Here is a 26,820-nt window from a genome sequence, read left to right as displayed (position 1 = left end):
TGAAATGGTGCAGGGATTTTTTTAACTACTTCTCAATTTATCTGACCATTCTCATTTCCACAACAGAATCTTGTTGTTATAATTTACCAACAGCACTGCAAGGTACGAAACACTATAACATTATCTGGCCTTACTGATCCAACATCTAACCTCTATATCAAAACAAGGGCTTTGAAAGGTATGTAAGCCTTTAATACTCTTCGTGACCAAACACTGTTAGATTATAACATGAATCTCTGATATTTCAAGGATAATTTCAAAACATCTCTCTATCAAAAACATTATGCAAGGTTGTTCCCTAATAATTAGGTCATAAAAAGTTAACAGCCAAGAAAAGAGGAGCTTTGCTTATAAAAAAATGTCCTTCGATCAGATCTTAAAGTCACTCTGCTATAACTATGTGTAACTTCAAAATACCCTGAAATACTTTGCTTTGTTGCTCAAGGTGTTATATAAGATTAAAGACACCCCTTCAAAGATTGGGATGTATATAACGTAGATGATTATCAAAAATGACTATTTGTTCACAAGATTTTTCATAAGACCTTCACAGATGAATTTACATCTGTCCTAAATCTTGATAGCTTTTTATAAGCAATGATCTCCACGGAAAAATTCTCAATGTGAACATTTGATTAGACCTTCGTAATTAGAGCTGACCTCAATCTTTATACATGTATCTTCAGTGTCAAAGTTGCCATGTTGATCTCAATATCGTCTAATCTCAATAAATTACTATCTGACCTCAATGTTGGCATTTGATCCATAAACTGCCTCCCACAGTACAACTGCTTCAGACTTGATCAATTTTTGGCAACTTTATCTCATTTCTTATTATGTTCACACGTCCTTTTTAAAATCCTTACTTTTTTGTGACTAATATTTGTCTTCCTACTTCTATAACGTTTTAGTTCCAACAAACTCATACAAGAACTGTGGTTTTAGAATTTAAACATATAAACGAGACCTGACCAGTGGACTCGCACAGTTGCAGGAAAGTTTGATAGAACATTCACCATATGCGGTTTACGATCAAGTCCACTTTCCAACAACCAATGAAAAGCTACCTCTTAGAAGACTTCATTAGAATGGTTGATTCTGATTGGCTAATGGTAGGCTGGTATTTGATCAAATAACCGACTGCCATCCAAATTGTGACTTACTTCCTCCGATACAAGAAGCACATGCATAATCAAATCAGAGACCATTTTACAAATGTATTACAACTCATAAAATTACTTCAATTAATGTTGGACAACTGAAAAAATAGCAAAACACATTAACAAAAGTCTTGGCTTGCCAAATGAGCGAGAGTTGTGATTTAAACAATGTCAGCAAAGATATTTTGGCGTTTCATTATTTTAAGTACAAACTTCACAATAGTAGCTTTGGTACAGACAGAATCCCGCTGTCAGATCGCCCATAACTGTAGTACAAGTGTTAAATCTTCATGTAGTCGTACAGTCATAAAGGACTACTTCAGCAACGCTATTCAGACCAAGACATATTTCATGGACCATAAAAGTACATATTCCTTGATGACTAGCTTTACCAATGAGCTTAAATTATCCATCAACTTCACACCAATAGCAAGAAACACCTTGAGGTTTACATCCTTCATGGACAAATGAATCCTTGAGAGATAACGTAATCTTCAAGAGCAGCTCGAAAGTCTTGAGTATCAGGGGAACACCCGATACGCTTAGACCTACTGAGACATTACGCTACCTGCCTGTATGTTCATGTTCTACTCATTACATTGACTGCATAAGTAGAGAAGTTATTTCAATAAGTTTTTGAAATTCAGAAGGAAGAGCTAAGAACTTTCACTCATTTAAAGATAGAGAGACTCACACTGCCCATTTTCTTTTGGCTGTTGATACATTGCGTAAGTACAGAAATCATCTCTAACAAATAAAAGAGAAAGGGTTCACTTCTGACTCATACAGACTTCATGCAGCCCATATCTCCACTTATGTTCTGGAAATTACAAAGTGTCAGTACGGAAATAATTGCTATCCCTCATCTCTCAAAGGTGCAAGTGGAAGTTTCAGAACATTCAGTTTTGATTCGCAAACAACATGACTTTTTACCGCCAGCATTAAACTCTCTTTACACGTAAAGCCTTATGTTTCTGTCATTTTAAGACATTACATATAGGCCTTCAAGTAGGTACAGAAATTATTTTGATCCTCTTTTGAGTCTTATGTTTCTGCAATTTAAGAGGTTACATACATGTAAGTACAGCAATTATTTTGATCCTCTCTTGAAGAACTTCTGTTTGACATGTACTGAGACTTTACACATTGTAACTGGAGCCATATGTTCTAGCCCTTAAATACATTGCATGAGTACCGAGATGATTTCTATCGTCTCTCTGAAGTGCGAGTGAGGGACACTAGGGGAGGGGTGAGGTGCTTCACTTCTGGTGGGAGGGTGGACGTCTCTCTTGAGCGTCCCGGTTCGAGGTTTGCCGGGTGGAATGGCGAAGGGACCTGCTCATCATCTGACATGGAGCGAAATAAAAAGAAGAAGGGAAAGAAAAGCAAATGGAAAATTATAAACATGCAAAATGATAGATAGAATGCAGGCAAACAAAACAGAAATGATGTTAGTGAATCAATGGATGAGTTAGAGGTAAGATGCTAAGTATATTAGGGCAGTGATAGTGTGTACAAAGCAGGATTAAAATCATCTAAAACCCATAAAATATTCAAATGTGAACAAGGGCTTGTAGAACAAGAATCCTAGACATTTTGATCCGATTCCCCCACAAGGAAAGATGGTGTGGAGCCTTGCGGAATTTTCAAGACTCCAAAGTGATTGGTGTGAAATTTAATATAAATAGAGGTGTTTTGTTAGTGATAGTTTTGTTAGCAAAATGAAAAACTATATTTCAAGTTTAAATCCTTAGTTTACAAAGAGAATTGTAAGCTAATAAAATAAAGACATGAGTGCCTCCAAGTATTTTAACACAATAGGCTTGACAATTGACATTCTTTAGAAAATTGCAAAATTGGACCTGGTGTAGGCATTCAAATGATAGTTTCAGGAAGTCAGTGACTCATATTTTAAGTACATTAGCAACTCGATCTTCTTAAACTTCATATAATTTCAATATGTACCTCTACACAAACATGTTTGGTGGTCTACATTTTCTTTTATCATCATTAACATATTTGCTATATTAGTGAATATTTGCAAATATAACAAAGATTAAAGTAACTTGATGTCATGAAATCCATATACCCTTCATAAACATGCAAACTACACTCCAAACACTGCACACTATACAACACAAGAATATAATTTCAAACATACTAAGTACTTCATATTTACAGCAAATGCTGGTTATTTTACAAGTCCTAACAAGTATTCACTACATTTCTCCTTTGTCTCTAAACTTTTTTTTACAAGAGGGCAAGGTTGATCACAGATTTGCTCAAAAACAAGGAAATCTTGGCATAAACATTCATGTGGAGACAGGAAGAATCGCAATTTTGTTTACAGACTGCCAGAATTCCCAGAAAACGTGAGCTCTGAATTCACAGATTTACATTTCCAGCAGCTAGTCTACATGCGATAGCAGTGCTGCCATATTTTCAGAATCCGTTACACATATCTCATTTCCCTTTCCAATTTTAGACTCACATGATGGCATTCCAATAGAGTGTATCAAATTACATTAATATATTTCTACATCAAATTTTCCTCTCATAAGTGTATTTACATGTTTATTATTGTGAGATTTATTTATACTTGGCAATCCATTTTCAATTTCAAGTTATCAAATTAAAACAGATAATCTTCCAAACATGCAGAAAAATGTTTTTTGTGTCGGTGAAGGTAGATCCCCCTGATAGGGTGTTCAAAAAAAGAATGTGAAAATATCACAGCTCTAAAAGGTGCAGCATCCTTCGTTACAAAGTGCTTTTACCTTAATTATTTGCAACAATCATAATTGACTTTTATAAAAAATAAAAGGATAATTGACTTTTATAAAAAGTTTAAAACTACTGCTTGGGATTCTTATACACATGCACATCAGTCCGGCCAGCCAGATAGATTTCTAAGTTTAAGAACCTTACTTTTGAAAAGTTGGTCAACTCTAAGGTATGCCTACATGTACATGATGACCAGGTACATTCTGGAAGTGGTCTTTCAGATGGTGACATATTCACCACCACCTGACGTAAATTATAAAGTTTGATACATGTAGCTGGATACATGTCCATGTACCCACTCACAGTCACACCAACGTCAAATTTTGACTAAGATTATATACGATGCTACAACTTGTGTGATATAATGAGAAAATATTTACAACGTTAGGTAAATACACCCTCATACCATCACAGCTTAGATGACAATCCTCACTACAAACACTCTTTTTATCTTCCAATATCCTATTCTGCAAGCCTGTCCCTTTAAAAATGAAGTCCTTTTTATCTTATGTACTGTAATCATCACCACTGTCCATATCCATTACCTCTTGTCTGCGACTCAACTGCCTCTTGGTAAGATTCTCCGTCGATGCATAGCGCCCTCTGGAGGTAGACAGGTTTTCTGTAGACGAGTACGTGCGTGACTTGCCGGATGACCTGAGCGAGGTGGATCTCCGTAGCGTGGCCGGTCTCTCCACATCACTGCTCTCACTGTCCTGGTCTACTATAGGATGCGTGGGCGGGGTGGGTTTCCTCCTGGGCGGAGACCGGGGCTTGGCACGGGGCTTGGGCTGCGGGGGCTGATCCTCGTACTGGTCGCTGATCAAGTACTCCAGGTCCTTGTCGGGTCGATCGTCCCGGTCCCAATCGTTGTCAGGTTGCTGGTGGATGTCTTCGTGGCCCCATTCCGATTCGCCGCTGCGTAGGTAGTGTTCATGTTCTCTCTCCTCTCGTAACCTGTTATCTAGCTTATCTAAGCTCTGCAGAAGATCTCCGTGGGTCGATGCGCCGTAGTCAAGGTCGTGTACTGAGGTCAAAGGAAGAAGACAAAGAGGAAAGAATCGATCAGGGAATGACTTCCTGGTTATTTAGACTTTAAGCTCTGCTGTCTCCAACTGTTCCTTGATATTCATATTGCTTATCATATCATATTCACAATATTATATCACGTTCTCGATATCATATTATGTTCTCAACAAATATCATGTTCTCAATTCATATCGTGTTCTCATTCTTGCAGATCAAAGCTTGTACTAATTGTATCCAGAGAGGCCCTTAGAATATAGGATCAATATTTAACATAAAAGAGCTTTAGAAATTGTTTCCATAGAAACAAAAATGTGTTTTAAGATTCTGTGCTACTAATGATATTTGCATCGGTAAAAATGTAATGATGATAATAAATAGGTATTAGGTATTGATGAGATGATTTTTCAGTATTATGAAAATATTTATAAACTCATACAGAGTTGAACATTCTACCACGGATATCTTCAATTTTCTTGAAGAAAAAAAGAAAAGAATGGTGAACACAAGAGGGGGGGGGGGGGGGAGCATTATGCACTCTCAAACATGTCAATATTTTGTTTTTCTTTGGAACGCTTCAATTTGTTGTATCTCATAACGAGCAGCAAACTAGATGACACTTTTAATAGTTGCTGACATCAATTTTGATAGGGTGAGAACAATCTATAATACCGATGCCCTCATAATTATGTTTAGAAATAAATGCAATATTCTATCTACATCAACAGGTTGAACCAAATTATATCTCACACAGCTGGATAAATTCTAGTGCCTATCCTTGTCATGCAATGTAGCATGGCTGCCACGATCCATGCATGCAATAAAATGTTCTTCAGAGTCACAGCTACAGCTAGGCAGAGCCAATGGCATGAGATGGCTAGCTCTAATGGTAAACATCCTAATATAACATCTTGCAGCCTAGGGCATGGATTCAGTCGCACGCTCAGCTCCGGTTTGCGGAACTTTGCGGAGCTGCTGCAATCCCTCGTCCATATTGCTTGTCACTCAGTGAACAATATACAAGAACTAATTATAATGGATTGTTTCCTCTTCAAGCTCAGGAAGAGGTTGGGTAGACAGCTCTGAAGGTGACACGAGTAGGAGAGAGGGAAGGAAGGAATGGCGAGATCAGCAAGAGATCAAGAGAAATTGAGGAAAGGAGAAGAGGGAGAGAAAACGTGGGAGTGGATAACTTTGAGAATGAAGAATGGAGGATTTAAAAAAAAGACAAACTTGAGGATAACGGTGAGAGGAAAGAAACAAAATAGAGGGAAGATGGCAATTGAGGGAGGGAACGAGCGAAAGGAGAAAGAGAAAGAGAGTGAAGGGAGACAAATAGAGGAGAGAGAAAGAAAGAGAGAGAAAGAGAGAGAAAGAGAGTGAACTGTGTGAAAAAAGGAAAAAGTGTAATGAGAAACTAAATGAGAGAAAGAAAGAGAGAGGGTATCCGTGAAAAATAGGGGGGGGGGGGAATGATTTGAAGAAAGCGAAGATATTTGTGGATGCCAGACTATTAAGAATGGGTAATACACTAAACCAGGGAGAAACGAATGAAAAAGAAGGATACATGTCGACATTCATGGATAGAGACAGATACAGCCAGCAATATCGGGGAAGAACGAGAGAGACATATCTATAAATACATTCACCATAAGGGAGGAGGAAGTCCCAGTGTTTACATTTCTCACGCAACAGGCTCGTCGAAAAACTTGAGCATAAGGCCTTATTTCTTAGGGGGAGGAACGTGATGCAGACAGGCTCAGGGAGATTTCCTCTACAAGATTCAGGAGTATGCAATTTGAGATCTTACTAAAAGAATTGGGGCCCTTCAATATCATACTGGAAGAACAAAATATCGTCTTGCTGGCTGAAAGCCATGGAGCGCAGAGCTAGAGAGGCGTTTGTTTTGATTTGTAACATTTGATTCTCTTCTGTGATCTCTACACTTGAAATTGAGTTGTACTCTCAAGCTTGAATTTCAGAAGCCAATCACAATGGATCCAAATTAATAAAATCTGTTGTATTTATAAGTAAAACTGAATCTAATTGTCTTGAAGTGCAAGGTAACCGACTTAAGACCAGAAGAGCTTTAGGAATTAAAGAATGATTACGTCTTAAGGACCGGTCGCATTACAGATAACCAGAACTGTACAGATGATGATATGATAGCTCTAGGTCAAAAACACATTGGATCCAAGATAATCGATGTTAAAGGCGTATTAGCATATATTAGTGATCAACAGTGGTATCCAATACTTTTTCTACACTTTGTTAACTAATGTTGTTGTTATCGTTATTGATGAAATGTGACTAGCCCTTTAAATGTAATGTTGACACAAGTCAATGCAAGACAGTGAACTTACATTCTGGTGTGAGCATTGTGCCCATGTCGGTCTCATCCTGCTGTGACCTGGTGACCCTTGTACTCGTCTCAATGGCGATGACATCCTCGTCCTGGGAGTCTCCTCCCTCTGGTGGTGGTAGTCTCCTATCCTCTATAGCTGTGCCTGCAGCTATGGCAATCCCAGAGTATACCTTGATCTGATCCAGCAGTGAGGTCTGTCCCTGCATGGGGATTCAAATACAAACACACACATAGTTTATCAAGGGTCTTCCTTTGGTTGTCAACATCAAAGGACTCAAAGGACTCCAGAGACTACTTTCCATGAATACCAAGCAGTGAGGTCTGTCCCTGGGGATTAACATATAAACACACACACACATTATTGATTTGTTTATCAAGGGTCTTCCTTTGGTTGTCAACATCAAATGACTCAAGAGACTGCAGCTATGGCAATCCCAGAGTATATCTTGACCTGATCCAGCAGTGAGGTCTGTCCCTGCATGGGGATTCAAATACAAACACACACACAGTTTATCAAGGGTCTTCCTTTGGTTGTCAACATCAAAGGACTCAAAGGACTCCAGAGACTACTTTCCATGAAAACCAAGCAGTGAGGTCTGTCCCTGGGGATTAACATACAAACACACACACACATTATTGATTTGTTTATCAAGGGTCTTCCTTTGGTTGTCAACGTCACAAAGGACTCCAGAGACTACTTTCCATGAATACCAAACAATGCATTGCAATACACTATAGCATATACACAGAGCCCAAAGTAGCCTTTCAGACTCTCGTAAATGCTCAAAGGCACTAATACCATTTCACCTGCAACACTGTATATCAGCAAAAGCATGGGGGTCTTGTAAGCTCAATTTTAGGAACTCACAATTTTGGATCTGTATTGAAAACAAAGAGTGTTCTGATGGAAAAATTGATGCAATCTACATAAAACGTCCATAAATAATGTATCATCTCATTTTTTTTTTCCAGTCAAACAAATCTGTAGGTTCTTATGGATTTTCATATATGTTACAGTATGTTGTTGGACAATTTTGTTATCATTAAGCAAGGAGGGGTCAGAACATATTTCATGAAAATCCATTTAAACAAAAAATTAGTACGATAATCTTGCTCTTGAGGATTAATCCAAGCTTGATATCCTTACAAGGAGAGGATTTGTCCAAGCTTGTGGGGAACCCTTGCAAGCTCAAGTCAAGTAACCTTAGTACTCAGATCAAATCCTGTATCAAGTTCTACATCAGATAGCTTAGCTGGCCAGATGGACTTGAAATTGACTGACGACCCTTAAGATATATAATCATGGGCCTAAAATCGTGTACAAGGGCTGTCCTCATATTCATACATAAGTCATTGACCAGCGCATGCAGGCAGGTCAGGAAGGAGAACGTGCCACCATTTTGTTTTATCTACCACTCATAAATATCCCCTCTTTATTTATAGCTGGCCATAAATGATGCCTTTCACCTGCACCAACTGATGAACCCTGGTACCAAGACAATAAAAATCCTCCATCACACCCCCCCCCCCCCCTTCCCTACCTTAACCTTTTTATAGGAATCAACCATCAATCATGATCGTGAAAGTCGCCTAATTGTAAAAATTCTGCACAAAGAGGGCTACTTGTACTTGACTAAAAGGTCAGAGTGCATGCTTTTCAGTGCATGAGGAAGCTCTATATCAAATCAGGAAAAGGATGGGTTGAGGCATGTTTATTTTTCTAACCATACTGCTCTAGACTGAGTCATGGAATTATGAAAGGGTAGAAAAATAAACAAGAAGATAATGCAAAAATATTGTACCATACACTTTCTATGGAACAGACATTTAAAATATGCAAAAACAAAATGTGCAAAAACACTGTTTTACGTGGTATATTTATGTCATCATATTACTCTCTTGAATCAAGGAATAGTGAAAGGTAGATTTGAACAAGGAGAAAATCAAACATACAAATACACCAAAACAGTAATAAAACTGAATATTTTCATATTCATACAGAACACAAAGCTCATGCAGAAATACTCTCCCCCATCAAAACAAATACAAAAACAATATTGGTGCTAAAATTCACAGGATGCAACAACAACAAAATCAGATATATACATGTATATACAACATACATGTATATAGGCTATACACTGTATTTCACACGCATACAAGGAGACAAGTAGAGTCGACTTAAGAATTAATGAAGAGAAATAAAAGCAATGTGTGATTAAAGGTAAAGACCAGTATTGGAAATGCCCCAATTTCAAAAAATGAAATGGAAGCTCTCATTACCAATCATGTGAAAGAATATGTTTTGACTAATACATGATGATAACAAAATTTGCCGGGAAACCGCCTACTAATTCATATATTTGGTAAATTTGTTTCTCTCATGGTCTGTGAGAGATATAGGGTAGTCCCATATACATCTTTCTGTGTATAGTGCTTGTAACTTTACGAAGAATGGGCCAAATTTCTTATCATTTTGATGATTCCAGAACCTTGCAGATGCTAGATGCTAGATGATCAACCTTTTCTGATCGATTCCACAACGTTTATTTCACAATGCAATCGCATGACCATAACTGGTCTTTACCTTTAATACATGTTGGACTAGCTATGTATTGTTGTGGTCAAAACTCTGCCTACATGTATATCGTGGGTTGTTACTTTCTTATCACAGCGTACGTCTGTAGGAGACCATTATAATGAACCTTGTGAGTCAATCTAAAAGTACTTGCACTGTTCCTTTCGGTTCTCCTCACTGTCACAACATGTACGAGGCCTAGCTGAGATTAGATACAGCTTGACAGTATACAAGGAAGTTGATAGATCAGAATGGCTGTCACATGAAGGTGCATTTCATCAATTTGTGAAACACCAAACACTACTTCAAAACATGGTGCAAGGTAGACTTGAGGTTCCTAAATGGGTCTACTGGTAGACAAGAATTGAATGTTTTGCAAGAGTCAAATACTAAAGTAATCAATAAATTTACAATATGCTCTAGATGTGCAGCATATACAGCAGATCTTCATCACATTATGTACAATTGGATATAGCCATTTAGGTCAAAGAATATGTCCTGAATATGTATCATTACATGGATATGATTACATTCTACAGTGTATATATATTAAAAAAAATAGACCTACAGTATGCATCAGAAATATTGAAACTTAGGATAGAAACCAAAACAATTTTAAAAAAAAGGATGAAAACTGCAACAATCTCCTTTAGTGCAGATAAGTGAAAGGTCTTCACGGTACAGATATAATAGGGTATTACATGTACATACATTTACAAGAACATATATCAAACATCGAAATCATCAAAACACAACTGCTAACAACATTCATAATATTCATTCTACATGTATGTACATGTATGTGACATAAAAAGGGAAGGGAGAACAATTGGATTGCAGAAAACCAGCACATCTATTACTACAAATTCCACTTTGATACATATCCAGGCATCTGTTTTTACACTCAACATGCACTATTCAATAATAATACATGAATGTAATGTAGAACAGTATGTGATAATGACATAACTAGTTCAGATCAGAAAAGTGAGTTGCCAAACAGCTCCGAAAAGCATCTTTCTCTCCTAATTCACAGTGACAACATGCTCCAATCAAGAAATATTTGGAACAAACTCAATGTCACCGACAACAACAACACATTCCCTTTTACAGCAACTGCAAAACTGCACTCACAAAAGGACAGACACAATCTGCAGACATAAATACAGGCGGAGTCAATCAAGAACAAAGAGATTTGTCTATGATTAATATGAAGGATGTTAGGCGACACCTAAAGTTTGTTGAACTTTCGATGGCAGTCGGCTAGCTAGCTGGCAGGTAAAACATTTGGCTTCATTTATTGGATTAATTTCTAAAACACACTTTCCTCAAAGTCGTAGTTCTTGGAGGGCATAGAGGATTCATGCGACAATTACATAGCTATAGTCATTTTGGAAGGAACAGGAATACAAGTATTAAAAGAGTTTGATGTTTATTGCGAACAACAAAAACAAGAAGGGACGATGCCATTTCAACATACCATATTGTTTGCGTTTATAGGTTAAGAAAGTTAGCAACATCAAATTACAATCCAAATGACTCTGCATTATACAAACATGTACAAGGTTACAAAGGCACACAGGGCATATGGGCCAAAAAAATTAAATCTGGAACTCAGCAATTTTATGATATTTAGAATGGGCTCATGCATACATTTCAGCCTCCCCCCCCCCCCCCTCCCCCTCCTCCCACCTAAAAAAGAAAGCTTTTGTGGAGCCATCATGTAATATCATTTCATTTATTTCTTTCTTAAGAAACAACAAAAAAATGTATGGGCATACGTTATAATAAAAAGTACAACACACAAAACAGTACCGGTATGTTAAAAAACAAAACACTATTGTACACATAACATGCCTGCTTGCCCATGTTGTATTAAACCTACATGTACATAGTGCAAAGGACAAGAAAACACATCATCATACATTATGCATGTTTACTTCGATTGACTATTGACGAGCAGCGAGCACTTCACAAGATAGTGTGATGCTCTCTCTTCCTTCCATGCCATCTCCATGGAAATGCAATAAAGCTTCAACTCTCAAGTGAGTTTATTTGTCTCAAACTGCTTAAATTCAGGCATATTAGGCTTATTATTAGGCTTTTATCAGCAGTGAGGCCCTACCATGATTCAATGGAATAGAAAACACAATTTTATTTCTTGAAGAGTATCAATCCACAGCTTGAAGATTCTTATCAGATGTGCAGACAATATATGAATCAAATAAAGAGGCAATAGTGAACTCAAATATACAGAAATCTCAAATATAATTTGAATGCTCTAGAAAATTTCATCTGTTGTGGGGCCCTCCACTTTGCAGTCATTTTATGTAAATGTACATGCGCCAACATTGAAAATCGTAAGTGAAACCAGCATTCTTGCGTGGATTATATTATTATTCCACATGAACAGTGATAAAGAGTACATGCATGTACATTTTGAGTTGATACAAAATGTCAAAGGGTTTAGACTTTAACACTTTTATATCGCAACAAATAATGTTGAAAAACAACTTCTATGGACACACACATATGTATTTGTAAATATTTTCTGTAGGGATACAACAACAGCAGTGACTGTGTAAACATATAACAGATGGAGTCCCAGGTATAAGACAAAATTTTCATGCTATATTTATTCAAACACGCGAGGACAAATAAACAAGATTCTCATACATGTAGATTGTAGAAGCATGCTTGCACGAAAAAGAAGAAAACAGGAAATACAATAAGTCAGCATGAATGAAGGCAAAAATAATGTAATAAATATGTTGAGGTTCTCAAGAAGAAGAAAAAAAGCAAATACGTAAAATCTACATGCATACATGTGCCTGGTGTACACATTTAAATTTATCCAAAGAAAACATCTTTGAGTGGTAAATAAATCCATCAGTGAGGCATAAAAGATAAATTTCTGTAAGTGCGGTTCATCTTTTTGGATGTACACATGAACAGATATGAGACTTGCCAACCGCATCAGCAATTGAGGAAATCATTGCATGGGTGTTTGAGTCACAAGCATTAAGCCTCATTCAGACATGACAGGGTTAACCACCTAAAGAACGTTGCAGCAAAATTATTTGACATTAATGTACATGTGTGCCTGCATAATCAATTTTCATCTTATACAACATGGCAGCGTTTCACGAACCGTCCCAAGTACAAGTTCACTGACATCCCATTGAAACATCTGTTTTGTTTTAATATTAACACACAATTCAATGGGATGTTGGGTGTACTTGTACTTTACATGCATGATGGTTTTGTGAAACGATGCCCAGATCAAAGAGTTCTTAAGTGGCCTTGATGTACCATACAATTTTTTCTCTCTTAATTTATTCAGACTTAAATTTCATGTACACATAAAATGGTGTTATTTTTGCAGCAGTCTTATTTTCAGATAGTTTACCACTTCATGTCCAAACAGGGCTTGAATCAATGAAAACACAACCAAACAAGGACTACACTCAGTCTGCACCGAACAGGTACATTAGCTCCTTTACATGCTTCGGTGGACTAATGGAACAAAAAGTGGATTGCTACAGTCAACTTTTGTCACACACACAAACACACGGTATATATGTTCCATATACTCCAAACAATGTGGCAAGTCTGGGGTTTTGATCCACAGCGAGTAAAGAGTTAAGGTAAGACATGAAAAATTAACATAAAGCCACAAGGGAAATGAACACATCGGATAATGAAATGCGTCTCACCCTCTTAGCTGGTGATAACTCCTGAACGCAGTTAATACATGGAAGGAAATTAAACAATGAGGAAGTATTAATGTGGTGCTATGTTACATAGAAAACGTGGGGGTATTTAGACATCATGAATAATCATTAGCTTTTTGTGATTAGTTCTGTAATATTAGTTTTCTAATTAATAGCAAAAATGAAGGAATATAATTTCCTCTCCAGGATTATTTAATCCGCTAAGAGCTAGAAAAGGTATTACTTAGGCTAAATAGGTTAAAGGACTTGCATGTCCCTCTCTCTCTATATCAGCAGACATCATTATCGTAAGGATTTGTGAATTTCCAATATTTGAATTTTTCTTGATGGATGCCTGTAATTTACTTCAATTTCTATGTAAATCTTTTTCTTTCAACGGGCAAATAACAAAAATGAACATGGTTTCATCCTTTGTTACACATAAAATATACAATTTCATTTGAAGTTGGTATTATTTCAAAAATTACATTGATAATGCAACCTTTTTTCTACATAAATTTTTAGTCACAACAAGTTAATGTAATATACACTTTACTATTTACAGAGTGGAATCATGCACTGGGAATTCAATTAAACAAACACAATATTATGTACATGATTCTTATACTGTTTAACAACTGGACATGTATATTTTCAGTCAGGGCTATTTGTTCAGAATGCATAAACTTTTTTTTTAAAATGTACTCACATTCTAAGATATATTTCATAAGAAGGCCTATTTTCATTATGGAATACACAATTTCAGTTGCCATTATACAAAATTTTACCTACAAAACATATTGTATTAAATATAAACACGAAAATCGACTTGAATTCCACATTCGCACTTCGCAGCCTCTTACAAAACTGTGTATGATAACTGAAGGTATTCTTTCTATATAGCCTATATTGACGACAGCTTTGTTTCCATGCACTTGTTATTTCTCAGCCTGAGCGCACAATATGGTTAATGAGACATATAAGTAGACATGTTAAAGCTAGAAATATAAGTGTAACACCACTGATACTAAGTTTCCTGTTCTATTACAGTGTGTCATCTCATGGAAAACCTGGGCATCGTTTCACGAAACCGTCACAAGTGCAAGTTCACTGACATCCCATTGAAATATGTGTTAAATTTAATGCACACATTTCAATGGGTTGTGGGTGAATTTGTACTTATGACGGTTTTGTGAAACGCTGCACAGTAGTCTACAAACGACATAAATACAAGTAGGAACACACAAATCAGTCCAAGTTAAAAAAAAGTTATACAGGAAGCACACAGGGATTTTAGCTTCAGAGAAAAAGCAATTATAATTAAACATTATGAATCATTTATTAATCACCATTAACATTTGATTATAAGATCTCACAAATATGTCTTTACGGGGACAAAATCACAACTGTTAGTCTTCACAAGCAAGCATACACCAACAACAAAAATTCCAAAGCCTTTCCACCACTAATCTGGGTAGGTGTATCAAACATAATTGCTTTTGGCATTTTTGGATCAGGCTTCATGCCATACAAGGTCGGGTCGTATAAAAAAGCAGGCAATGAAATGCATTTAATATGTGAGCAGCCATTGACAGATATTGAATAACTTGCCTGTTCTTCGGTTAAATAAGATCTAAATTTGCGCGCACGAATCAAAAGGAAAGGTGCCTGAAAGTCAGAATGGATGAAAGTGAAAAAGAGAATTAAAAATTGAATTGTATGCAAAAATCTTTAAGGCAGCTTCTTGATTTACATGTACTGTATATTTCCAATGTCACATGAAACAATTCATGACTATTTGATCTACAGATGTATTGGAGGGTTGAATAATTTAAGTTTAATAAACTAGTACACTATGTGTACAGATGTGTACAGAGAGTATAACTTAACAGAATTTGAGTGCTTTACTAAAGCCAATCTGATTTGAAACCTACAGTACTGACCCTCGGGTAAATACAAAAATTGCACTAAATTCATTAAAACTATTGGCTACAAATATCATATCACTTCACATCAATAAAATAAAAACAGTTTGTGAGGCTTTTTAAAAGAAAGTACAGGTTTTCAAGAGGTTAGCAATCCAGAATAAAGCAGTGTTTTTAGTTCCAAGCTACAGCAAAAATTTGGACTCGATACATTCACATCTTAGCAAGACAGGAAATGCTTCCTACAGCTTATCTCGATTATGATAATCATTTTGTTTTTAATACTCAATGAAGACATTTGAAAACAGTTTGTAAACTGAGATCTTCGACTGATTGGAACCCAACGATTTTCTGCAAAATGTTGCGACAGAAAGTGATAACCAATATTTCAGCTGCGACCTGTGGTGGAACGATGATTGGTTACAGGGAATTCACGATCGATCGTGGGATATAATAATCAAATCAATCAATAGCAAGTTGTATAAAAATAGATTACTATATCGTATGTACTGGGATTGCTCTTATCCATAGAGACTAAAGAAAGAGAAACCATGTAAAACTGAAGTAGTGCACAAACTGTTTGTCTCCAACCAAAATGTACCTTTTGATAAGCAAGTTATAAATGAACAAGCCAATTTTGAGGCATTTTATCCTCTCTATGAATGCTGAAGGATAAATAATTAAGTCTAGGAGCTACCCTAAAGGCATTGGTCGGCTGCCAGAAACATAATAAGTCTGTGACGTCTGTCAGGAAGCTTTAGAGAATTATCAACAAATAAAGACAGACTGAATAATTTCTTGCTGCACTCATCAGAGTAAATCGCAAGAATGAACAGAAATCAGACAATATAAACAAAGCTTAAGGAACAAACCGCACAAAAAATAATAGACTTTAGCTCCTATTTATATTGTTCAATTGATGCTTTCTGTTCACTCTTGCAATTTACTTGTTGCTTTTCTTCAATTTTGTAGTTGATCATCTCTTGATAAAGCTTTTAGTAGACAAGAGCAATCACAAAAGACTCCTCAAAAATGCAAATTTATAGACAGAGCTCTAAAAAGCCACAAAACCAGCTCGCGAACACTCGGCATGTAGTACTTTTCTTTCATTAATACCATACACATCTCATCAAACGGTAAAATCTGCTTGCAACATGACCACATACAATCTCTCAATTCCAATTCAGACAGACGCAAATTATGCATGCAACAAGTAGAGGTCTCTCTATTACGTCAATGCATGCATTTCTCCACAAAATGTTCCCTTCTCTCCTTCTCTAGGGTATTAAAGGTCCTGTATTTCTTTCCCCGGTTTCATTCGCCAGCCTCATTTTGCCCTCAGCCCCTAGCACGTCAGGAGATCAAACACAGGCCGGCGCTGAATGATGGATATGATTGTGCATAATTTATGAGGTCTACCTCCTCCTTCTAGATACTATCTTGTCTCAATTCATGAACTCCTGTCCTACAGTATTCATTACGTCGTGCTTTCTTTAACACAAACCCTCAAAATAAATTCGCAAAGCAAGTTTTAGCATTAATATCTTTCTTGTTAGTATATCATCATATTTGGCGTTGGTGACAAAGATGCCCCATGTAATCATGGAATGTGCAGAACACATAAATATGGGCCCTAGTCAGGTGAAAGGTGAAATGTTGCAAAATGTTTTGTTATTGTCAATAGTAAATTCTTCACTTATTTGGATTTTGGAGGACAGATTGTGCTTTGAAGGAATAAAAAAATTCTCTTTGAAAATCTTTCTGAACATTTCATATTCAGGGATGAAAGTGATTGTCATCTAGAACACAACACACTGCACATTGTATAGGTGCACCAAGTAAGTAAGTACTGTGAATGTAGTTCTCTAGGTTCCTCCATTTGTGCTTATCTCTGTGACATTCAAATACTTCACATCGTATCACTCAACCACAAATTGCTCAAAATCAAATGAAGATAAACGCCTGCTTTCACGCTGCCTATTTGCGAATCCTCCCATCCCATTACGGACGTCAAATGCGTAACCCGACACCGCCTCCTTGCGAAGGAAGACGGCCACATTACGCATGCAACAAAGGCTACCGCTTTCTCCCTTCGAGCACTACTCTGATGGCCTTCCATTTTCTCTGGCACATCCGCAATCACGGACATGAAAACACGAGGGTAATTCAAAGCCAACGCTATGTTTCTTGCGTGTGGCCTACAGGCAGGGGGGGGGGGGTATAGGCAACATACTTGTTGCTCTCTCTCTCTCTCTCCCTCCCCCTCTCTCTCTCCCTCTCTCTTTCCCCCTCTCTCCCTTTCCCTCCCTCTCCCTCTCTCTCTCTCTCCCTATGGTCATTTATATTCAGTAAAGGCTTTTTAGATACTGAGTAACATTTTGGATACAAGATTTTCAAGATCAGTCACCTGCATTACAGGAAAACTCCCCCCCCCCCTCCTTTTTTTCTTCTTTCTCTAGATCTCTCTCTTTCTCTATTTTCAATTGTATACTAATTTGAACAACACATCATTATATCTCCTTTTAGGACATTAACACTAATTTCCGCCAATTTCCTCTCCAAGTTTGATGGTATATCTTCACCTTCTGGCTATAAAAGCACTGCCTTAATTTGCAAAGCCTTACGCCTGAGCCACGTTTCATGAAACCTTTTATCAATAACAACTGCCATGGATCTATGACAAATATGCTCAAAGCCTATCAAATGAAAGGATTTCAGTAGCTTATAGCAATTATGGAATCTTACTATTGATAGCAAGTTTCATGAAACAAGGCCCTGGATTTGATAATCAAATATCAACAGAGAGAATGGTATTGATTAACATAGAGCAATGACTGATATTCTGTCCATCAGAGACTTGCGACGGCAAAGGAGAATGGCACAGGTTAAACTAGATGGAATTTTGACTGCGCGCAGTCGAAAATGATGCCTCCGCCATAGAGCAATTTAAACAAGTTTGGAGTTTAAATCTCCAGTGGTTCTTGAAATATCATGATAACAATCTCAATGTATGGAATTTCATAAGTTGACCTCTGTGACCCTTGACCTTTGACCTACGTGCTCCAAAATCTAATCAGATTGTCTTCCTATGGTGATACACACTATCATTAAGTTTGAAGTTTAAATCTCCAGTGGTTCTTAAGATATTATGATATGGTGATACATACTATCATTAAGTCTGAAGTGAAAATTCTCCAGTGGTTCTTGAGATATCGCGATAACGATCTCAATGTATGGAATTTCATAAGTTGACCTCTGTGACCCTTGACCTTTGACCTACGTGCTCCAAAATCTAATCAGATCGTCTTCCTATGGTGATACATACTATCCTTAAGTTTGAAGTTTTTACATCTCCAGTGGTACTTGAGATATCATAATAACAATCTCAATGTATGGAATTTCATAAGTTGACCTCTATGACCCTTGACCTTTGACCTACGTGCTCCAAAATGTAATCAGATTGTTTTCCTATAGTGATACACACTATCACTAAGTTTGAAGTTTAAATCTCCAGTGGTTCTTGAGATATGATAACAATCTCAATGTATGGAATTTCATAAGTTGACCTCTGTGACCCTTGACCTTTGACATACGTGCTCCAAAATCTAATCAGATCGTCTTCCTATGGTGATACATACTATCCTTAAGTTTGAAGTTTAAATCTCAAATGGTTCTTGAGATATCGCGCTAACAAACTCAATACAAGGAATTTCATAAGTTGACCTCTGTGACCTGTGACCTTTGACCTACGTACTCCAAAATCTAATCAGATCGTCTTCCTATGGTGATAAATACTATTCCCGAGTCTTAAGTTTAAATCTTAAATGGTTCTTGAGATATTGTGATAACGGTCAAACAGGACGGACGTACGGACGTACAACCCGAAAAACATGATGCCTCCGGCACCACCTTCGGTGGCGGAGGCATAAAAATACATTGCCTCAGTGATCAAGAGCTTGACTGTAATCCTAATGTATCTTGGAGTAGTTAATTGTTAAGGTTATCATAAAACAGACTCAACTCATTCTTAATGTAAATTCTCCCACTTCTAGCATTCAAAATGTAATCAAAACAATTCTTACTGAACTTCACACAGGAGTGTATTTTGAATTGTGTGAAAAATAGCTCTTCAGGAAGTAGTAATAAAAGTCATTGATTAGTTCCTATCCAATCATGTTTCAGAGTTAATTAACTTCCCTTAACCAATAATCTATGTGTAATACACATCTAGATATATTCTTGAGCTTGACCTTTTCTACTTTCTGAATATTTCAAAGAACCTTAAATCCTTACAATGATTCAATTATTTATTGCTCCAGGGCCCGCGATATACTTAAATTGTACTGCTAAGGGTTAGGATTAGGGTTAGGTAAAGTGTCGGGTTGAGGGTTGAAGTTGTGAATTCGAAAAGTGTACAAACTTATCGCAAGGCAATTGTTGCAGGAGAAGGCGTTGTTCAACCTCACAGACAAGTAAGACATCAGATGAGACTTTCTTAAAGTACTCTCAAATTCAGAATGAGCCGATTAGGCTCATTAAGATGCACGCCTTCTTCCATAACAGTTTACGAATTAGAAGTCATGGGAATTCTACCAAACGAAACAGTGAGCCTTTTTATTTCTGGCAAGACAGGGAGCGATTTGTCATCCTCTTAAATTTGATTTATCAACCTTCTAGTTCTAGAGGCAGAGACTGGCATTTGGTTGAAGCTTGGTTGAAGGATGGTTTCTTATAAAGGTCATGCTCATCACATTCACTGAAAATTCTACCCATCATCTTGGAGTGCCCCAGGGATTATTCTCAATAGGGATGAATCGCTTTGTCTTAGCAAGGTAAATATGTATATGGCTACATGTATGTATGGCTGTTTTGTATTGGGATAAGAGTGAATAAATGGTCAAAACTAAAGGTACTTGAAAGATCAGGCTTGCTTTCACTTTCACTTTCAAATGTCTTGTTAATGTAGATGTAGCATTGTACTTGTCTGATGATCACAAAATTAAATTAAGTAGAACACAACCCAGATGGTACTCGTCGTATGAAATCTCAAGACATCTTCTATTTTCAAGAACATTTTTCATGTGGGCTACAGCAACAGTGTTACCTTGTTATATATCAGGAATATTGTTATACCAGGGTAAATAAAACAGAATATAAAGAGCTGGGCTAGCAAAATCACCTTGTTAAAACAGATACCTTGTTATATCACAGCTCTTTATAATGAGGTTCCACTGTATACTGATTGGGAGTGCAGAGAGAACCCCCCCCCCCCCCCTCTCCCCGGAACTATGCCCCTGCATACTTTCTTACAGTATTGACATTTAAATTGTTTAGTAATTAATCATGAAGTACTTAATTTCAAAATAAATAGACAAATTAGCCTCCCACGGTCCTGACCTACCCAATGAACTCTACATCAAGGTTGCCTCGATGATGTTTGAAGTTTTATGATGCGATCCCCAGTCACTCACCATCCAATTCATTATAGATCTGTTAACCCAATGAGCCATTGGTCTGCAAACCACATCAACTTAACTTGACCATGGTATTCACTATTCAAACACTGGTGACTGCTAACCCAGTTTTGCCACTGCTTTGAAGAAGAAAAGGCAACTGCATACATTGTACAAACCAGAGCAGTCAGCACTTGCCTATGCTTGAGGGCTATTTCTAATGCAGCATAAATCTTTCCCTGAATGAGGATTATGTCAATAAATAAATGAATTGCTATTCACCATTATGTTTTTAAAATGTACATGTGTGAGAGGATGGTCAATATTACATATCATAAGGAAATGCAACAAGATGATTTGAACAAAATAATTGAACAAATGAAGAACAGGGGTTGTGAAATGCACACTGCATGATATTAAATGTTTGAAGATGTTACCATCAATAAATATGAGATTTAACAAATATTATATCAATTTATTTGGCAACATACACAAACAACTATGAAAACGGATATGCCTCCGCACAGATTTGGATGTCTATGTAAATATACATGTGTACACATGTACTTGTTATGAATTATTTCATCAAAACATGTTTTGGTAACATGGTTTTGAAAGATTATTTTGAAAGGATCTATTACAGTTCAATTGGAGTTTTCGTCCTGTTTATCTTCATAAGTGGAAAGCTATCCCTACGTGGTATTTTCTGAAGGATTTTTGTTTTCATGATTCAAGGAATGATCCAGTTCATATATTTACTTTCATCCCTTTTCTAATGTTAAGATTCATTTCCATTTCTACATAGATCTACATCAAGTCCATGTTTTAAAACTTTATTTGCATTTCTTCTGCTGTTGTTTTCTAATCCAAGTATCGAAGACAGTACTGTGCTTTTTGCAACAAACATAAACTTATCATTTCCATCATAAGTTTCCACAATTATCTGTTCTTATAATTCAGTTGGAGCATAACTCATGCTCTGGGCAGGTATCTGAATTAAATATCCATAATTCCCAGCCCTACACAGTACCGACCCTTGGGCAAATGCAATAAATGCATTAAATTCATTGAATTAATGGTGATAAATATCATATCATACCAATGAAATAGACAGCGTACAAAGGCTTTGCTAAAAGTATGAGGTTCTACAATCCTCTGTTCTTAAAATCATTCAATTGGAGCATAATTCATGCTCTACGAAATTCACTACTGTGCATCTCAATTGAATACTTCATGGTGTACACAAAGCTTGGTTTAATGAAGCGCATTAATGTACCACTTGAAATGTAGATTGCTAATCTATCACCATCTCTCATTAAGAAGGCTACACTGCTAATGCCTCTTTCATACTAAACATGTTACACTGCCTCCAAAAAAAAAAAAGCTGCCGCCGCCGCAATTAAAACCATTTTAAAGGTAAAGACCAGTATTGGTAACGCCCCAATTTCAAAAAATGAAATGGAAGCTCTCATTACCAATCATGTGAAAGAATATGTTTTGACTAATACATGATGATAAAAAATTTGCCGGGAAACCGCCTACTAATTCATATATTTGGTGAATTTATTTCTCTCATGGTCGTGTGAGAGAGATAGGGTAGTCCCATATACATCTTTCTGTGTATAGTGCTTGTAGCTTTACGAAGAATGGGCCAAATTTCTTATCATTTTGATGATTCCAGAACCTTGCAGATGCTAGATGCTAGATGATCAACCTTTTCTGATCGATTCCACAACGTTTCTTTCACAATGCAATCGCATGACCATTACTGGTCTTTACCTTTAAATCCATGGCAAGGAAGGAAAACAAGACAGCTGCGTGCAACTAAAATTAACTAAAACCTTATGCACACTCACTTCTCTATGAAAAGATTAATTCCAAAAGGAGCTAAATCCACTTTTGATGACAATTAATTTATTGATATCGGAACATTGTTCACTTAAGTACCCGTCTTTCAAGTTTCAACCAAATTATTTACCTAAATTTGGGAGTAATTATGAAAAAAATGCACCTTCTGTCCTTCTAAAATCTCTTTTCCATAGACGCCTGTACAAAATCTGGTAAACAATTTCTTTTTTCTCTGAAGTTACAAAAATGGATTTAGCTCCTTTTGGAATTAAACTCTTCATATTTAAGTAACGAGATACAAATATATGAATTGCACTACGATTGCATCACTGCCTTCGCTGCAGCATTTTTATTACTTTCTTTTTAAGGCCATTTAATTCATCACGTGTGAACGGAGCTTGATGACATAGCTTGCCCACGGACCCCAAGCCAAAGAGCGAGACTAAATAATTCACGTCTCGTTATCCCTCCTCCAGCAGACGGCCGGGCCGATCAAGGACTCAACTAACAGTCGGTCGGTGCCTTGCATTCCTCTCTGGATTATAGCGAGTGATTATCTAGAGGGTAGTCCACCCGAACCAGAAATGGGAAAATCATTGGGTGACTCACTTTTTTAAGGCACCAAATTCATTCCATTCGGGAAAGGAAGACAGTTACTTGCATGAGGAGTAGTTCATTTGATGCCATCATAGATTATTGCATATGAATTTACTTCATTTGGGGACTACTTATCATAAACAGATATCCTTTTTAGAGGAGGTATATTTTGCCGGATAATGCTGCCTGTCATAGCAGCAAGCATTGTAGAAATATACTGCATTTTTTTAGTGTGATTATATAATGACATTGCATCTCAGAATTTAAATATTTTGATAACAATTCAAGAAGAAATGTGGTATCTGTAATGCAACAGCTCAGTTCCACACTCACAATATAAAAAAAAGAGATATTAAATATTTGTGGTGAAATAATACTATTAAAAATGCAAACTTTTACTTGCATACTTATATTCAAATTCACATATCAGAATTCTATATATGAAAACTCTGGTAAACACTTGATCTACATTAGATGTAAACCTACTATATTCCAAGATGAGTACTGACCCTAGTATGTCACTCATAGATACATAGAGGCATCATGATTAAAAATTCAAAGATGAGTTCAAATTCATGCTTGAACACAGCTATAAAGCATCTATCATATTATTCTAAAGAAGCCCATGTATCCCATTTGTGAGAGGGCAAGAGGAACAGTTGCAACTATTTTCAAAATGTGAACTTCTACTTTAAATCTAGATCTGTTAATCACATCTCTATCTTTCACCAATATTACAAGGCAAACCAGAGATTGAAATACAATATGTACATGTACACCTGGAGCTCAATGTTAGGATAGGAAACGATAGGTGGATATCTTGTAACGGACGACCCAGGGGGGCTTATTGATCAGGGCATGTGGTTCGCTGTGGTATCACACTGTGAAACAACATACCATGGCAGGTGAATGCATATAGCATCACCACTACACAGCAGTATGGGGTCAATACAATCAAGCTGGACCAATACAACTACTAAACTAAACTGTAGCCATTGAAGGTCTTGGCCAGTATGGGTTATGTTTTAAATATTCCTTGAAATAAACAAGTCCCAGGATTCGGGTAAAAAATCCTAAATCAGTTCTAATATCTGTGCAATGACTATGTATATACCTTTATTTAAAATTTTAAGATATATTTCCTGCAATTTTGCCATAAATTGAAATAAAGAATTGCCCCTCCCCCCCCCCCCCCCCAAAAAAAAGAAAAGATTCTGCCAGGTGTAAATACAAGTTTGTAGTGACTTACTGAACCAATTGAGAGGGGCTCAACTATATGTATCTGGATTATAGACTGTAAATTGACCCTGTACTAATCTATTGTAGACTGATTGTGGTAGATTTATTGTGGTAGACAACTACAAGTCGTAGTAGTAGAAAACTACAATGAAACAAAGAGAAATTTTTTGTTTATATTTATATTTCTAAACCAAACGTAAGTGGTAGATCGATACGGTATACACCATTTTCTACTCATGATCCCCAAATATGTACAGTGTACATGCCCATTCATACCAATGGTCAATTGCCAACAAATGATTATGCACACATCCAAACGCAACACCAGCCACACAGCATGATAACATGAGATGCAGCGCGACATTAGCGTCCTGCCATGACACTTAATAAATGAGTCATAGACATATATGCCTCAGGATGTGTGCATAGATGTTGGCTGGGATTGATGAGATGTGTGGAAGATGATCAATGCTGGTGTCAGGTATCCCGGACCGAATATCACATTGGAGGGGTAGGGTCAAAGTTCAAATCATATCATATGTATGTTAGTGTGTAGCTCTAACAATGGAATATGACTGCATGGTCTCTGCACAAGAACTATAATTAGTATGTACACAACAAAATAATATTGCATATTGTACATGAATAACATTCAAATTAAATAAATTATTTGTAATTTACTTGATTAATTTATCATTTGATTGTGGGTAATGTGAGAATAAAGATCTCTATCCTTGATATTGCACAAACCTGTTGCAATTAGATGCACAATATGTCTTCTCTCCATTATCTATATCTCTTCCTTTTCCTCCTTTATCTGTCTGTATCTCTCTCTCTCTCTCTCTCTCTCTCTCTCTCTCTATTTCTCTCTCTATTTCTCCTTTATCTATCTTTATCTCTCTCTCTCTCTCTCTCTCTCTCTCTCTCTCTCTTTATTTCTCATTCTCTCTCTCTCATTCTCTCCATCCTCTCTAATCTCTTACCCCTCTCATCTCTTTCCTTCCCTCCTTTTATTTTCCCCCTCTCTTTTCATGTCTTCTCACTGCCTGCATGTTACTGAATTCCTATACTATGAGATCTACATTTTATAAATAATTTATACCAGTATATCAAACCACTAATGCTAATGAATATGCTGTACTCAAAAGATACAAATAATTATTCAACAAGCTTTGTGTTCCATTTGTTTTCATGACAACCAGCTTTGTAAGAAGGGATGAAAACGTCACACTGATCCCTAGGCAACTAAATCACCAAGTTATCAGATATGAAATCTTAAAACAGTATGAATATACAATGTACACTGTGAATGATGACGTCTCTGTTGGGAAAATGCTACTGGCAAAGAGATTATGTTCTCAAAAATTACTCAACCTTTATGAATATTTTACACTTCACATTACAAGCAAGTTACCGCACCCTGGAAAGAACACATTAAAAAGCAGTTCAAAGACACAAGCAAACATTACATGTGGTGTTTTCCTTATTTCATTGTTTGTCTTTAGTATTAATTTGTCATGAAAAGCGCATTGAGCAATATTTCATTTGAATGCTATTGTACATATGCAAAGCCCTGATATGCATGTATGTATGTATGTATGAGTTTGTTTACCTTGATTGCAGAAGTCATAACAGCGTTGGCGGCCAGCGTCATTCCGTTGCGTCCTACTCGTTTGAGGGCTTCATAGCCCCTAGTACTGGCTTGGTTAATATACTCATCAATTTCCTGTGTGGAGAGAATCAGGGGAAGGATAAAATTGCAACATAAGTATTTGAAAGATATCATATTTATGATCAGGACCTGAAGCATAGTATTCATTTTCACTGCACTTCTAATATTTTTCATCTTAACTCTCTCTCTCTCTCTATTAAAACTCATCTGTGATAAAGCATTTCGGGGCACTCAATTCAACAAGCTTCATAAATTATTGCCATCTATTCCTCTTTTTCATGTAAATACACAGCAGGGGAGTCTTTTTTTTAAATGTCAGTCTCCATGAATGATATTTCTTATTTTGATTACCTACATAACATATTTTCACATCGAGAATATCATAATAACCAAATTGATAGGTTTGTAAAATGATCCTTGGACCATGGAAATGGGCCTTGGAAAACAAAACTACATAAAG

At 36.7% G+C, this 26,820-nt stretch overlaps 1 protein-coding gene across 1 annotated transcript in view; it reads right to left on the bottom strand.

The window, feature by feature from the left end:
* Window positions 1-615: 615 nt before the first annotated feature.
* The window catches only part of LOC581920 (receptor expression-enhancing protein 2), a 49,138-nt gene continuing 22,933 nt past the window's right edge, over window positions 616-26,820 (bottom strand). The window contains exons 5-8 of the mRNA XM_781897.5: window positions 26,301-26,414; window positions 7,334-7,535; window positions 4,490-4,971; window positions 616-2,506 (exon numbers count right to left, since the gene is read on the bottom strand). Of these exons, the coding sequence (XP_786990.3) occupies window positions 2,420-2,506; window positions 4,490-4,971; window positions 7,334-7,535; window positions 26,301-26,414 (885 nt within the window). The 3' untranslated portion in view covers window positions 616-2,419. The remainder of the gene's footprint in view (window positions 2,507-4,489; window positions 4,972-7,333; window positions 7,536-26,300; window positions 26,415-26,820) is intronic.

Source organism: Strongylocentrotus purpuratus, unplaced genomic scaffold (genome assembly GCF_000002235.5).
Source record: "Strongylocentrotus purpuratus isolate Spur 01 unplaced genomic scaffold, Spur_5.0 spur5_scaffold_15, whole genome shotgun sequence".
Classification (NCBI taxonomy): domain Eukaryota; kingdom Metazoa; phylum Echinodermata; class Echinoidea; order Camarodonta; family Strongylocentrotidae; genus Strongylocentrotus; species Strongylocentrotus purpuratus.
The sequence above is the reverse complement of the archived record's forward strand: the minus strand, read 5'-3'. Positions and strand labels throughout refer to the sequence as shown.